The sequence below is a fragment of the Cyprinodon variegatus genome, unplaced genomic scaffold (assembly GCF_000732505.1).
Source record: "Cyprinodon variegatus isolate N-32 unplaced genomic scaffold, C_variegatus-1.0 Scaffold17, whole genome shotgun sequence".
Taxonomy (NCBI): Eukaryota; Metazoa; Chordata; class Actinopteri; order Cyprinodontiformes; family Cyprinodontidae; genus Cyprinodon; species Cyprinodon variegatus.
In genome coordinates, this window is record NW_015150470.1 from 1,841,764 (window position 1) to 1,858,904 (window position 17,141).

General features: G+C 38.2%; 1 protein-coding gene across 1 annotated transcript in view; it reads left to right on the forward strand.

Annotated features, from left to right (window-relative positions):
* The window catches only part of kif5b (kinesin family member 5B), a 30,589-nt gene that overhangs the window by 2,315 nt on the left and 11,133 nt on the right, over positions 1-17,141 (forward strand). The window contains exons 2-12 of the mRNA XM_015386854.1: positions 6,238-6,344; positions 6,443-6,516; positions 6,602-6,706; positions 10,259-10,307; positions 10,795-10,850; positions 10,951-11,038; positions 11,134-11,258; positions 11,681-11,785; positions 14,020-14,165; positions 14,845-14,993; positions 15,087-15,274. Of these exons, the coding sequence (XP_015242340.1) occupies positions 6,238-6,344; positions 6,443-6,516; positions 6,602-6,706; positions 10,259-10,307; positions 10,795-10,850; positions 10,951-11,038; positions 11,134-11,258; positions 11,681-11,785; positions 14,020-14,165; positions 14,845-14,993; positions 15,087-15,274 (1,192 nt within the window). The remainder of the gene's footprint in view (positions 1-6,237; positions 6,345-6,442; positions 6,517-6,601; positions 6,707-10,258; positions 10,308-10,794; positions 10,851-10,950; positions 11,039-11,133; positions 11,259-11,680; positions 11,786-14,019; positions 14,166-14,844; positions 14,994-15,086; positions 15,275-17,141) is intronic.

Below are 17,141 nucleotides of genomic sequence, written 5' to 3' on the forward strand. Positions count from 1 at the left end.
TAGCTTAATTAAAGCTAACATGGTCAGCTGGACACGTAGCGGACCCTCCTATAAACCCTGTTGGAGGAAGTCTGGCTATTACAGAAAGGTTTGCTGTCCTCAAAGACAATATAATAGAATTGGAGATAATGTTAGGAATTAAAAATGATAAAGGTTTAGCATATTTTACAAAACAATTATTCGTTTTTATCATTTCTACGGAAGAAGATTGGGGCCACTGGGAAAAAAAAGACTGATTATTACATATTATTTCAGTTTAATATGGGGGGGGAAAGTCAGAATTTTGACTTTAATCTCAGAATTTTGAGTATTTTTCTTAGAATTTTGACTTGTTTCCTCAGAATGTTTACTTTCTTCTCAGAATTCTGACTTAAATCTCAGAAGTTTGAGTATTTTTCTCAGAATTTTTATTTTTTTCTCAGAATTCTGACTTAAATCTCAGAATTTTGGATCTTAATGTAGATGGGCATCATGAAGGAAGAGATGTGGGAGCACTCAGCTTCACTGGCAAAGATGTCAGTTGTTTGAGAGGGCCAATAACACATTGGTGGAAAATTAGGGGACTTTTTAGGTCCCAAGGGGTCCCCTGTGATGCTATTTAATTAATGGAAAAACAGAAGGTGGTTAAAACCAGAGAGATAGTTTAGTCTCTTAAACAGACATGGCTACAGCTTGATGCTAATATGTTTGTTAGCTGTCAAAATTCTGAGTAAAAAGTCGGAATTCTGAGAATAAAGTCAAAATTCTGACTTTTTCTCATATTATACTGAAATAAAATGTTAAAATCAGTTAACCTTTTCATTTTTTTCAGTTGCCCTAATCCTCTTCCATACATTTCAAGGCGCTAAGAAGTGCTAAAAAAACTCATAACTAAGTACATTTAAAATGTCTGACTTCAAATTTGTTCTAACTTGTAAGTTAAAATGCAATAATTAACAGTTCAATTCCATCCAAGGATATTTCATTATCAGAGACTCCTTATCAAGGCGTTCCTGACCCATATCTAATTGATTTTTCCATATTTGCAAGTTGATTATTTTTTCCCCTCCCTAATGGCTTAAATGTGTAATTGAGAACCATTATTTTAAATGGTCTCTAATAGAGGGAGTTATAACAAAATATAAAATCAAATAGTTCACAATGTATGCTTTTAGAACAATCGCATTGAATCTTTTTTATGGTCATCGAAGAAAAAAAAATGTTATAGGCATGATTAAAAGTGGGCGGGTTGCATTTTTGATCCAAAGTCAGTCCATTTAAAAAAAAAAAACAAGCTTGCAGTAATTTACATAAAGATCAATGGAAGCATGCTGATTCTGATCAATTTCTGATGGATAGGACATTTCTAAACTACATACTCGATACTCAGGCATCTCTAATTTGATACATTTTAAATGAATATCAAAATAAACAAGCATTGAAACATTTACAGAGATGTGAGAGATTAGAAAAACTGGCCATGGAGTTCTTTCTATAGGTAAGGAAAGAAAAACAAGAGACTGAGACTATGTAAAATATGCAAGTAATGCACAAACTGAAAGTGGACGATAAAAACTGCTGCTTGTGGGAGGTTGTCACAAGCCTTAGCCTTTACCACAACTTCGCAGAATAAACTCTAATTAAAAGCTTTCTCATAAGGGCAAGAAAAAAAACATTAGATTTCAATTAAAATAGGCTTTTATTAAGAGTGTAGTGAAAAGCATGTTGAGTACAGCAAAAGCATTTGAAAAGCATTACATCCTTATTATTTATAAATATGACAGCAAAAGTATGGATTGTGGTTAACCAACATCATCCTAACTCAACCCTTTCCTTTTATATCATGATAATGTCTCCACCACCCCACCTGAGCTTAATGACCTAGGTCACAAGGATTTAAAAATTGTCTTGACCCAATAGCGTCCATCCAGGTAGCCAAAAATTATGAACTAGCAGTAGATAACTATGCATCCTCTTTAATGCATGTCATAGAAATCCAAATATCACATCCAAGATGTCCAGTTTGGATTTTGGTTTCCCTGAAATTGTGTTTAGGGTTTGATTTGGATGCATTTTTAGTTTAGCCTTATAATATATATATGTTGCTTTCATGTCGTTTAGTTAGGAATCAATCAGCTGGGTGCTGTCATTACAACCATTAGGTTTCTGGTGATTTCGACCGTCATCAAGTCTTGCAAATATAAGGCGAGGTCACCATTTCTACTAAGAGAAAGGAAATGCCTCACTGTGTCTAATTACCAGCACTTAACTGAATCAAACAACAGGATAGTGTAAAGAGGAAACTTTATTCTTATTGGCCTAAAACCTGCAGACTTAGCTCTTTGCATCATTCCATATCTGCATGGCTGAGTTGAACTTACTTGTTATTGCTTTATGGGTTCACTCATCCTCCTCTTTGCTGTTTCCTTTGGTTAAAAAGAATGTTTCACGTGCTCCACTGACTTATAAAAGCTGATGATATGCCCTAACAACATGGTTAAATATTAGTTTGTCAGAAGCTGTCATTGCCTTGTGGACTTTGAGATGGTGTTGTGCTAATCTCAGATAATTTTACAGAGTTAACAAGGCCTTGGCAACCTTTCTTCAGAGACGCTCTCAGGTTTGCCTGTGTGGGCTGTTGAGCTCTCCCTCCTATTCCTACTTTATTTAAAATTAATATGTTAAATACAACAGAGCTATTCATTTGTTTCATGCAAAACAAAGGAGCCTGTTGGAACTGCAGCGACTTCCTCTGTAGCCTTGCTGACTCTGGCTTCAGGCCTTTAGCTTTCATTGCCCCTAAGGCGTGGCGTAGCCCTGCCCAGTACAGAGTGCCAGTCATGCTGCTAGAATACCAGTGCACATTGTGTGAGATGCGAGAGTGTTGCAAAGCAGCAGCCTGTTGCCTCTGATGTAGGTAGCAGCAGCATTACTCCAGGCCTCCTGGGTAATCTCCCTGTCTTCTCTCCTGGTTACCAGCTGTTGGACCAATCAGGGCAGGCTGTTGGCTGGGCACTGGGCAATCTCTCGGGGTGGGGAGGGTAACTATTATTATGATATATTGTTTATCCCTATGTAAGGGTCTGATAGTCACTTAGCTTGTTTTGTATTCATTTAGAGATCTAAGGATGTGGACAGGAAGTACCAGGCTTTCTCACAAATGGCTTCTGTTTCAGGCTTTTGTCATCTGGTGATCTGTTTTCAGATTCTCCACATGTGCCACATGTGTCACTTGTGTCTAAGTGAATATTTCTGTTGCACACCATAACTCAGTGTTTTTTGCTTGAGAAGCAAAAACACAAATTTAGTAGATGAGGTTGTTTTGGTATAATAAGGTATATTTGCCAAGCTGGTTTGGCAACTGAAAGGGGAAACATGTAGGTGAGTTACTTCTGCAGCTGCTGCTTCTTCATTCGCCTATAGGCCTAGATTGTTATTTCATATTTTCCCATTTCACTCAGGAACTAATGGAAGCCCTTTTAAACTGAAATGAGCTAGTTTTTGAAGATGCAATGGAGATAGAAACGTTGCAGGGATCAGTGAAATTGTGCCTACCTTCTTTAAACATGTAGGATGCACCAATAACAGGGTTTCCATGGTTCATTAAAAAACATTAAGTCATTGAATTATAATTTTTTTAAGGTCTTATTTGGCATTAAAATTCATTAAATGTGATTATCGTGGCATTTAAAATGCTTTATTAAAAAAATAGTTTATATAAACAATTTCATCAGATATATTATATTGCGATATTTTTGCACTGAACTGCTTCCGGTTGATTGTAAAGCTGTATGTTCGGAAAAGAAGCTCAAGGCGGAGAAAAAGCTAGACAATAGGAAAATGCTAATTTCAACAAAAGTATATATATATATATAATTGGGAGTCATGGGTACTTGTTGATGGCATTAAAATTAATTCTAAGAGAATTAAAAAGCATTTAATTAGAGTTACTCATTCCTGTATAAACCCTGAATAAAAATTTAATGTTTCTGTATGAGCAACAGGAAAAAAATTAGGTGATAGTTTACCCTCCAGTTTCATGCTTCATACCAGGATGTTCGAAATAACCTTAGTCTGGCTGTCCTTTTTTAGTTGTATCACAACAGAGCCATTGGGAGGCGGAGGAGTGCGAACAAGCGCTTCTGCACACTCCAACAATACATTACAGTGTAATTGCAATTTTAGTCAGTAATCCAATTAGAGAGAAGTGTAAGTAATGAGGCCAGTAGCTGCAGTGACAATGAGGACGTTAAGACTCCTGTTGTTTGCTCCAGACCTTTTGTCATTGTGGATATCTGCGCATTGCTTCGTTTATAGGCTGGTTAATGACAAACATGAAGTCCTCTGCAGGGAATTACAGGTGGTTTTAAAGACGCCGCACGGCCTTATACTCAGAGCTGCACCTAAAGACGAAGGAAATAATGCAAAGTCATGACGGATGTCTTTTTCCTTTACCTCTGCCAATGAGGTTATGTTTTAATCACGGTTTGTCTGTCTGTTTCCAATATACCTAGAAAAGTTATGGGCAGATTTTACTGACGTTTTCAGGGAAGGTGCGTGTTGATAACTGGCAACAAATGATTACATTTTGGTGGTGATCAGGATCGCCACCTAGATCTAGGAATGTTTTTGAAAGATTTTGCCAATATAGATATTAAGCTGGAAGTCACAATATGTCAGGGAAAATTAGCTACTTTAAGGAGCTCGGAGCTTTCTGAGTGCTTTTCTAGATTTAAACTTAAATCAGGAATGTGCTGTGATCCCCTGACCTGCGAGCACTAAAAGATAATTTCACTTTAACTGTCATGGTTACGGTGACTGTCTGCTTATTGTTACCGTTTGCAATTATATTCTAGCACATAAAATGTAAGAAAAATATGATATGATTAGCTTTGTTATCTAGTTGTTCTATCTGCAGTACTTTTTGAATTGCTTTATTTTAATCAGGAGCAGAAAGGTTTTTATAGCAAAGTTATTTCTTTTGTAACCCATGTTTAAGGGACCACTTTACACTGCCAGTTAAAAAAAACGACGGCTTATTTGTATAATGATTAGTGTTATTACTTATAAATCAGTCAGCAGTAATCAGTTTTTTTACTAACTTCCCATGGAGTGGTCGCCTTCTTTTTGCTACCTTGGATATTGGTAAATCTTCTCTAAGTTGTTGTGCATCAATCCCACAGCCCCACCCCTTACAGCCACAGATCAGATGAGTCAACTGGGATCACAAACCCCCTAAATACAGGATGCCGTCTAAAGCAAGCCTCAGAATTGCTTGTAACATCAGATTTATTGCCTTTCACTTTCCATCTTAAATGCAGCTATTGATCGCTATGTCGCTGGAATCGGGCCGTGAAGTTTTGATTGGCTCACAGCTTGCCAACGTTTGCTAAACTGTGCTCGATTGAAGTATTTGGATCCTAAATTGCTGCTGAAAGCTCATGAGCGCTTTAGGTTTCTCTGGTTTAATTATCAGAGATAATTTTTAGCAAAAAAATAAATAAATAAAGATTAATGGCTCCAACTTCGTGTATTACACCATCCTGGATATATCAAAATTTTTAAATGAAATATCTTAGTTAATGTTGCCAAACTTGTCAATAGACCAAACATTTAGGATTTGTTTTTATGTTGGACAGAAAAAAAAGGGAAGTGTTCAATCTTTATACATTTATAAACCTTAAAATTCATTTATGAATTAGTTAATTTATGAATTAGTCAACATAACTTAGTTAATGTTGCCAAACTTGCCAATAGACCAAACATTTAGGATTTTTTTTTATGTTGGACACAAAAAAAGGGAAGTGTTCAATCTTTATACATTTATAAACCTTAAAATTAATTTATGAATCACAGACTATTTCATTTCCAACTATTCCCTTTTAAAACACAACAAAGCGCTGTTTTAGACTCGTCTATTGGACACACCAAGGCTTGACGATGGTCCTGTGTTAAAGTTGTAAAGGTAAACCCTATAATAGTGTTGAGGCAACCCTGAGAGCAAAGTTGGTGAGTAGGTGTAAAGCGCTGCTTCCCACAGAAATCTATAGGGTATCGGTAGGATGTATCTCGTGGTGACACTAAATAAATAAAAAGATAGTCAGGAGAAAGAATAGATTGCATTTTTAGTAAATAAATCCATCATTAAATCTCATAGGGTCTCTGTCAAATATTTTCAATTTTTAAATTAGGATATAATCAGTTACATTGGAAAGACACATAATTGTCATTTTCCTGAGTTACATTTGTGGCTCATAGTATTTCCTTTTTATTCCAGGGTAAACCCTACATGTTTGACAGAGTGTTTCAGTCAAGTACAACACAAGAACAGGTCTACAACGCTTGTGCCCAAAAGATTGTAAAAGGTAAGCTCTACTTTTTAATCAATACCTCAGCTTAAGTCTCTCTTTGTGTTGTTTGCATTGTCGCTTCACGCTTTTCCTTTTGTGTACGTTTCTGCTAGATGTTCTCGAGGGATACAACGGAACAATTTTCGCCTACGGTCAGACGTCATCTGGTAAAACACACACCATGGAGGTAAGGATGGCTTTCCTGTAATACTTCCAGGGCATCACATTTCAGTTTTTTTTTCTGTTAATTTGCTTTACTTTCTGTTTTTTAGGGGAATCTTCATGACACAGATGCAATGGGCATCATCCCCAGGATAGTACAGGATATCTTCAACTACATCTATTCCATGGATGAAAACCTGGAGTTTCATATTAAAGTACGTAAAGGGAGTATACTGTTTGATGTTTTATTTGCACTTCAGAAATGGGGAGTTTTAACTATTATGATACACTCATTTTAAATAGAAAGTAGGTTTTGTAAATGTGGTGGCTTTTGTTTATCCTATGAGATGAGGGTTGAGGAGCAACATGCAGCCTGGTACTGCTGCGTCGTGTTTCCTGTGTGCCTCATCTTAGATTTATGCATCTTTTTTTGTCTTGCAGCTCACAGTGTCTCATACAGTGTTCCTCTATTGGAGTTTTCACTCTGACTTAACCTTTCCAAATTTGCCGGCATTACAAACTCGTTCCATTTTGTTATTTTTAGGTAATTATGTGGTGGACCAACAGAAAGTGACACTTAATTGCAAGGTACAGGGAAAGGGATTTTTTCACGGTTTGCCACAAGCCATGTAGGCACAGTAAATGATGAGACCAAAAGCAATTGACTTCAAATCTGATAACTCCATCTCAATTTAGCAACATGGTGGCAGTAGCAACATCCTGCAATAGGAATGCTCTTCAGCAGGGCCAGAGTAGCTTCTCAGTGGAAAATAGATGGAGATTAGTTAAGGGTCATGATGGAAGAAAACCTGTTGGAAGCTATACAATATTTGACTGTAGAAGAGGTTTACCTTCCAGAATACGATGATTGAAAATAAAGAGAGAGATTTGAGAATATTGTTGTTTCGGTTCTGTTTAATGGTACGTTCCATTTTCCTCAGAACTAAATACGTTCCACTGTTTAGCTTCTTGAACCTTCTATTCTCCTTAGCCAGTCCTGATATTGTTTCAGCCATAACAACAGGGTTTCAAGGGGTCATTAGAAATCATTAAAAGTCCAAAAAAAAATGAATTGGCATTAAAATTCATTACATGTGATTATCGTGGCACTTTTTATAAAAACAATTTTGTCATATATATTCTATCAGATATAATTAATCTGATAAATCTGATTACTAATTCGTGTGTTTGTGCGCAACTGCTTCGGGTTGATCGTAATCCTGTATATTCATAAAGGAAGCAAGAGAATGGAAAAATGCTAATTTTCAACAAAAGTGGCTGAAAAATGAGGAATTTGGGACATGGCTGCAGCCTGTCGATGGTAAAGATGACAAAGGATTTTGCTGTGATATATATACATATTAGGGATGGGACGATTTATGAAAACTGTCCGAACCGTTTGGTTCGACTGTCTCGGTTTGATTCGTGTGTGTTTCGTTCGGTTCATGCGCTGCTCCTTTTTCTCATAGGCGAAGCGTTTACACTCCAGAGCAGAAGGTGGCGGTACTGCGACCAAAGCCAGCCACCAGTAGTAAACAAGAAGAAGAAAAAGGGAAGCAGCGTAGCCGGGTGTAGCAGAAAAAAATCAGTTGTTGTGGAGAATTGTGTGGGTATGGCGAGTGGGAAAGAACAGGAGTTGGAAGACGCGCCAGCAGCACTTTATAGGTCTGCTGCATGGGACCGCTTTGCATTTAGAGTGACCTACGATGACGGCGGAAAGAAAGTTGTGGATAAAAGTGCAACAGTGTGCAAGCATTGTGCAACACGTTTTGTTTATGCTAACAGCAACAAGACCAACATGTCATGCTAACCCCGAAATCCCACATACTCCGTCAGCGCTCTGCTCCGCTGCGCTCCAGACCGCCTGCACAAAGCAAAGTTTACAGCCTCCGCTGTGGCTCCTGTCCGGTCCCCTCTGAGTCCCTTGGAGGGAGAGAGCATGCGCCAGATGATTAAATTCAAAGCAGCAAGACATACGGAAATGATCCAGGGTTTCCGCGGATCATTTAAAATAATTACAATCCATTATTTTTTGGGGGATTTTTTCATTAATTTCATAAATTTTTATGGGATTTCGGTGTAACAATCAACATATACAGAAACCGAACCGAAAACTGTGACCACGAAACCGTGAATCGAACCGAACCGTGGATTTTGTGAACCGTTCCACCCCTAATATATAAATATATATATATATATATATATAATTATTTCTAAGAGCATTAATAAGCATTCAATTACAGTTACTCATTCCTGTATAAAGCATGAACAATGACAAAAACTATACATGGCATTGAAACATATGTCCCTATAAACACAAGTAGTACCTTATCGACTGCCTAATGTGAAATGCATAATGATGTAATAATAATAATAAAGAGCTTTTACAAATGGCCAAAGTAGGACGTTTAACCCCTGTTGATGAGAGTAGCATCCATATTGAATGCTGAAGTCCAGTACCGCCCTGCTACACACACCTGAACTCTGACTTGTAGTTCTGACTGTCTGGAGTATTGATGTTAAAATTCATGACTCAGAAACTGTGAATTTCACGTTGCAAGGAAAAACAGTGCATGAAAAATCCAGGACTAACTTTAGCTGACGTTCTGTGCCAAGTCTGGAAAATTAATTTTCATAGCTGCTCTCTATTCAGTCTGACTAAGCTGGAGCTAATTTACAAAGAACAGCAGACATGCCAGACTTTTCAACTATAATTGCTGTGAATTTTTAGCTTAGAGAGACTAAATATGAATTAAAAACTATATAAATGTGTAATATTTTCCTTTTATCTTCCACTTCACAATTCAACTCAATTCATTCATATTGCAGCAATTCAAAACACACATCATCTTAAGGACATCAACAATTAATTCAGATCATAGTCAGATTGGTTAAAAAAACAGCTGATTGCCTCAAGTCAGTGACTTCACAGCAATCCTGAGCATGCAGCGACTGTGGGGAGGAAAACTTCCTTTTAACAGGAAGAAACCTCTAGCAGAACCAGGCTCAGTGTAAGCAGCCATCTGCAGAGGCAGACTGGAGTTCAAGGAGATGGAAGCAGACATAGAAAAGGAACATAGAAGCACTGATCTATAATCACTTTCTATGTTAGTGACGGTAACTGTAACCTAGCGCCGTAGGGGGCTCTGTCTAGGAAAGAAAAGTTAAACAGACGAGCTCTGAGCCAGTTTTCCTGTAAATAATGGAAGAGAGTACATACTGTACAGTCAGTCAGTAAAAGCTGAGCCCATATCAATAAGAGAAACAGAACTAAACACTGAAAAAAGGCCCAACCCTATTACCTGTAAAGATGTTGGTAGCAGAAGTTCAGCTGGTATTTCCTTCTATGATGGAACCAGACCAGATGAAGCTACTATGATGAGAAAAAGAAGAGCAAACATAAAGTTAGCTGACAAATACTACAGATTTGGACAATAGAAGTAGAACGATGGAAAGTGATTCCCTGGCTCAGGATCTCTTTGTTTTGATGTTGGTGAGTTGCAGGAATATACGTTTATCATAGTGGTTGTATGTAAAGGCAGGGAAAAGCTCCAGATTATAAGTATTCTTAAAAATAATTGAAATAAAAGACATTTCCTGTATATTGAACTTTCATTTCTATATTGTTCTAGACTTAGATGTTTCCTATGTAATATATAGATTAATTTGACATATTTCTGCTTTATCAACAAACAAGACAATCACCTAGCCAATGTTGATTCTGTCTGCTGGCAAACCAAATAACCAGGATCTTTCTCTGTTTTCAGGTTTCCTATTTTGAAATCTACTTAGACAAAATCCGAGATCTTTTGGATGGTAAGTGTCTAAATTGGCAGAGTTGAGAGTCCCTTATCCTTTTATTAATTGTTCCAGATGGTGAGAGCAGATGTGACAGAACAAAACGCCAAGAGCCTAAAAAATGTTGGAACAGATCGAGTAATTTTTATGAACATTTGCAGGGTGCATGTTGAGCAATAAATGCACTTTATTTTAATCCCCAGTATTCAGCATCAACAACAGGTGGGCTGTTTTTAAACTGGTCATTTTTATACGTGGCTCTGGCTCAAAACATAGCATGCTAAATGAATTTTTATTATTTTCACAATAGCTGTGGTTCAGTTCTGTTTCCATTTGGATCATTTCTAGCTTTTATATGAAGGACAGTAATCCAGGAAAAGGTCTGAGAAAGGCTCTAAATATACTACACTGACTCAAAGCCTTTGGGCAATTAAAATCTTTTTTAGTATGACTTCATCTGGCCTTTATTTCTGCTACAAACTAAGAGTTTGTATTTTCTTTCCAGTGTCAAAGACCAATTTATCAGTGCACGAAGATAAAAACAGAGTACCCTACGTAAAGGTGAGACCTGCTCCCCTCACCTATGAAACATCTGCTAAAACCAGCTAAAGGAGCTTTAATTAACATGTTTTATCTTCCATTTGTCTTTTTTTTTTTTTAGGGCTGTACTGAAAGGTTTGTGTGCAGCCCAGAGGAAGTCATGGATACAATTGATGAAGGCAAATCTAACAGACATGTCGCAGTCACAAGTAAGAGACAATCCTGTGCTTCACAGCAGCCCGTTCTGTTCATTTTTAGGGGTTTGTTTGTAGATCCTGTTTGGCTAAGATCCTTTTCTCCTCAGACATGAACGAGCACAGCTCCAGGAGTCACAGTATCTTCCTGATCAACGTCAAACAGGAAAACACTCAGACAGAGCAGAAGCTCAGTGGAAAACTCTACCTGGTGGATCTTGCTGGTAGTGAAAAGGTAGCCGGAATATTACTGATGCACTGGAAAAAAAACATCTAGAAATACGTTAATATATTTTAAATTAAGTGTATTTACCCTTATTTGATTAGGTAAATAAGACTATTTGCCAATGGAATTAGTATTTTTACTCTTAAAGTAAGATAATCAGATAATAAGCACTTCAAATAAAACGATGTCATTGTGTTTTCTTATTTTAAATGTAAATTGTCTTCTTCTGTTGGCAAAATGTCTCATTTACGTCCTCAATTCAGGAACAAATGCTGTTATTTTAAGAATAAAATAACTTTTCTAGATTTCGTTTTTTTCCAGTGTACCTGTGCTGCAATTCCACGTTTTTTTTGTTTGTTTTTTTTTTGAGAGCTTGTGATACGTTGTTGAGACATAATTATTATTTTTTTGGTGTCTTCTACGGCTTTCAGGTTAGTAAAACGGGTGCAGAAGGAGCCGTGCTGGATGAAGCCAAGAATATCAACAAGTCTCTGTCATCTCTGGGAAACGTCATCTCTGCGTTGGCTGAAGGAACGGTTAGTTTGTCTTTTTTTTTTTTTTATTCTGTTGTACATTCTGTGCCAGGTCTGAAAAACGAAGGAAAATAAAAGATTTCCAGTTATTATTCAGGTCTGCATTTGTCGATCCATCTTTAAAGATATAGAGAACAATCTTTTATTTCTCAGTGGATCATCTCAATAAGTGGTCCTCCTAATTGTCAATCATGCTGGTTAAATGTTTACGTATGGCCATCCTACGCGTTCGTCCTGTTAGCCATCTTTTTCTACACATGCAGACTTTCAGGCTTATATCTGTGGTGAGCTACGGTTTCAGCCAGTCAGTGCAGTTCACCTTTCTCACCGCGGTTCTTTGAAAATGGCAGAGGGTCGGGTCGTAAGAGAAAGTGTCTACAAAGAAAAGAGTCTTCAGAAGAGGCAGATATAACCCAGAATATTTTGCGAAGAGAGCTCTCCTCACAAAGCATTATGGGATTTGCTGTCACAGTGGCCCGCTGTCGTCATAGGCTGCTGATACGCGATAGTGGCGACTAATAACAAAGACGACACAGGCATAGTGCGTTGAGGTGATCTCCTGTCCGAACAGTAAAGGCTGATTTATACTCAGAAACCAGGTCGTCTGCGTGTGTCGCAGTAAACAATGTGGAAAACAATTCATGAAGGTGGAGCAGCTAAAAGAGCGAGGTGCGTGAGAACGCTTGGACCCTTTTTCCACCTGGATCCCTGCTCTTTTTCGCCCTCATGACCCTTAGTTGTCGCACAAACTTGCCCCCACTGTGGCCCCCACTGTAGCTGTGGGTATCTAGACCCACAGCTAGTTCCTGATTGTCCCTCTTGCGTTGTGGCGTGGAATAATATAGCGCAGACCAAAATTGGGCATAAATCTAAAATATCTGCTTCATACCTGCGACACACTGCTGCGGGAGGATAACCAGCCCTTAAGTTGACTGAGTTCATTATATAGTCCCTGCTCTATAGTGATTGAGTGATTTTTTTATTTTTTTAAACAGGGCGTGTACGAGGAGATATGGGCTCATGCATGCTCTCACAATTGCATTTTTTAAATTTTTTTTAAGTGGAGAAATATTTGAGAAAACCTTCCACAATACCTTTAATCTCTCCATCCGTTTGGTCGTGCTTACAAAACACGAATTATTTTCACTAACTCAGATAAAACAAATGTGAAAACTGGACTATCAACAATCGGTTTTTATTTGGATGAATACTGAACCTCTGCAACCTGTTGCTTAACTGAAAGGTTGTTGGTTCTTTTATTTATTTTTTTAACTAAATTTTGCAGAAATTCTTAACATTTTTCTGGCTAAATAGGGTAAGGAAAATCTGATCAGCCATAAATGGTTTAAAAGGCTTTGGTCTGGCAGAGAACCCAGATTTTGTTTTAAATGTGCAGCAGCTCTAACGACTGTTACTAGATAACCCAATGAACCTTTATCTGTTTTAGTATAATTATCTAGCCTGTTCTAATGATGAGAACTTAAATCTCTTCCACCCTCAGGCAGGAAGATTTTCTCTTTTTTAATTTAAATTACATGTTTAGTGTCTTAATAGGAGATATTACCATTGATAAGAGTGAAAAGAAAAGGAGCACAGACTGTTTGCCAGCTGCACAGCCTGAAGCTTGTGCTTGGATGATAGAAACCAACATGTCTTCCTGTTCTGCGTGTTGAATTTCCATTTTAAGACATTAAACGCGTCCTTTGTGTCGTTGAAATAACTTTGCAGAGATAAAAACTCTGCTCCAAGCAACGCCTCGCTTAAGCTTTTCTTTGCAACTTCACCCCTTTCACTTTGATCAAGTGTAGGTTTGTTCTGCGGCTCATTCGCTCTTTAAACAACCTGCGGCGGACAGCTACTGATATATCTCTGAAGCTCTGAAACAAATTAGCCATTGTCCAGAGATGCCTCCTTCTCCACTGAGCCAAAATGCTCTGTGGAAAATAATGACTGCTGCAGCTTCTCTGTTTTTACCAAAGCTAATCTCCTGTCAGGTTATCTGTTAACTAGCAGATAGTTTTACAGAACTTGTGAAATGACAGCAGATTCGCTAAAGCTGTTCGAGCTGATTTTATGGCTGGGAGTGTTTTTGGAAAGTGGATGGATACGTTTAGGAAATGCCGACCCTCTTTCAGTTTAACTTTGGTTTCTGCTAGTTTTTTTTTTTTTATTCCACTTAATCAGTTCTTAAATCATGAATACATTCCCCGTCTTATAGCCTTTGTACATGTTTCCAGGCCTACATCCCCTACCGTGACAGCAAGATGACCCGTATCCTGCAGGACTCACTGGGTGGTAACTGTCGAACCACCATTGTGATCTGCTGCTCACCTTCCTCCTATAACGAGGCTGAAACCAAATCCACCCTGATGTTCGGACAAAGGTGAGCTAGAACAATAACTTGAACAGCTTTGTTTGGCCTAAAGTTTCTTTAAACGGTTTGTTTACAAGACCTAAAGCTTCAAATTAACATTCTGTACAAGTCTGAAGAAAGAAGCACACTGTGGTGTAAACTGCAGTGAATCAAATGTTTTATTACTTTAGATGGAATGGATGCAGAAACAGAACAATACAACTCTGATTAAAGTGTTGCATTCAAGTACCTTTCTTATTCAGCGACTGCAACTAACTAGCAGTCCTGCTGTTAATTCTTTGGAAAGCACTTATTTTTCTCTAAAGGTTCCTATGGGGCGGGGTCCTTAGTTCTTGGTCCTCTCCGTTTGCTCCGTTGGCTTCAACCAACCCCGCCTGTTTTCGATACGATTTAGTTCTCCAAGCTGAGATGGCCGTGGGAGAAGATTTATCTCTGTTTTGATTTGGCCGTACATTTTAAATCATTAATCCTTAATTTATGCAGGCCAATTAGTTCGTCAGCTTGTACGGCCAATCATATATCAACGGTCGTCTGTCAATCAAATTTTTTCGGTCATAGCATCTTGATTCATATGTCGCAGCTAATATATGCAACGGTTGAAATGAGAATGATTTCCTTTCCCATTGAGAGGATGCTTTTCCTTGGTTACATTCTTTCATTCATTCTCATTTCTTTCTTCAACATCCAGAGCGAAGACCATTAAGAACACGGTGACGGTGAATATCGAGCTGACAGCAGAGCAGTGGAAGCAGAAATACGAGAGGGAGAAGGAGAAGAACAAAACCCTGAGGAACACCATCACCTGGCTGGAGAACGAACTGAACCGCTGGAGAAACGGTGAGGAAGGAAGCCCCTCTGGGTCGTGGACTGAGGCCTAAATGCTGCGTGTCCAGGCCTCTTAAATCAGCATTCTCTTTCACCCAATGCCAGGAGAGAGCGTGCCTGTAGAGGAGCAGTTCGACAAAGAGAAGGCCAACGCCGAGGTGTTGGCCCTGGATAACATCATCAATGAGAAGTCTGCTTCCACGCCCAACGTCCCCGGTGTCCGTCTGACGGACGTAGAGAAGGACAAGTGTGAGGCTGAGCTGACCAAGCTTTACAAACAGCTGGATGATAAGGTGACGTAGAGCGGACTAAAGGCAACAATTCTATAGATCTGTGTTCATGTTCTATAGAAGAAGTGCTTCAGTAAAGCCTGTTTAGGTCTGAAGGAAATGGGGGGTTCATTTGGTTAAGTGGTTCATTGGCAGCATCACACATCTTTCTGGAATCTTCAGCCGATCTTTCTGGATAATGTGTTAGAGAAAGTAGGTTTAAATAAATTAAATAAAATGCATCACCTTATCAGCAACTAAATTAACGTGTCAGAAAGTCTCTGAAAATGTTTAGGCTCCTTTTTCTTCAGCAGCTCTGAAACCAATCCTGGACTAAGGGGGGGGACTTCCCCTCCCCTCACTATCTGCTGCAGGGCCCTTTACTGAACCAGAAGAACTGTGCTTTAACTTTAATGTTAAAGTTAAAAATGTTCCTTTTTCTACATCCAAAAGGTTCTTAGGAATTCATCTAAGCAGATATTATTGATTAAAATCTCCACCTCAGCAACTCAGGAGGAATAAAGTCATATTTATGCTTTCAGGCATAAACTATAAACACCCTAAAGCATAATNACCTCTTTGTCGTAAAAGTGACGCAATTGTAGGTAGCGATATAGGTCTCTGTTTTCAAGATTGAATTCTTCTTTAACTTTTTCAAATGATTTAAATATTTTCCCTTCAGTGAGTGTACATATTGCCGTAATTCCCCTCTCCATCCACCTGATAAATGTATCATCTGACCCACTGGGGCCAAAACTGGGCATTTGAGATGGCCATGTTAATAATTTACTATCACCTTCAATTTTGTTTTTCTTAACGACCTCATACCATGTTTTCAAAGTTTCGCCCAGAATAGTTCCCTCCTCTTTACTATCTGTTAAAATTTTACACCCCAATTTTGCAGGAGGTGGTATTTTACCAAGATTGAATTCGATTTGCTTCCACTTTGCGCTATATGTTGGAGAACACCAATAAACAACGTATCTCAGTTGGGCCGCCCAGTAGTATTTTTTAAGGTCAGGTAAAGCGAGTCCTCCTTTTTCCTTTTCTAACTGGAGTGTTCTGAGTCTTACCCTAGGTTTAATACCCGCCCAGATAAATCTAGATAAGACCTTATTCCATGTAGAAAATTGGGTTTCTGGGATCCTTATGGGGAGGGAGAGGAAGACATATAATAATCTAGGCAGCAAATTCATTTTTATCACCTCTATTCTTGTGCTAAAATCTAAGGCCAACATTGACCAACGTGTTACATCTTTCTGAATTTGATCACTTAGAATACCATAGTTTGACTCATATAGGTCTTTTAGATGTTGGGTGATATTCACACCTAAGTATTTTATTGATTTTGTGTCCCATTTAAGTTTATAATTACTCCTCATATTACTGCTAGGTGTATAATTCAGACATAGTACCTGTGTCTTTTTAATATTGAGTTTATATCCTGACATCTCACCAAAATTTTCCATAATGGAAAAAAGTTTAGGGATAGTTATGTTTGGGTTCTTTAAGTAAGTGATAATATCGTCAGCAAACAGGCTTATTCTATGTTCCTCTGTTGCTATGTTGATCCCCTCCAAATGATCATTTTGTCTAATATCCTGAGCCAATGGCTCAATGAATAATGCAAAGAGGGAAGGACTAAGACAACAGCCTTGTCTTGTACCTCTTTTAAGGTTAAAGCTGCCAGACAATGAGCCATTAATCCGCAACCTGGCTGTAGGATCCCCATAAAGAGCTTTAATACAGCTAATAATTTGATCATTGAAGCCAAATGTCTCCAGCACTTTATAAAGAAAAGGCCAGCTAACTCTATCAAACGCCTTCTCTGCATCAAGGCTAAGCAACACTGCACTGAGCTTTTTTTTATGTATTTGATCTATGACATGCA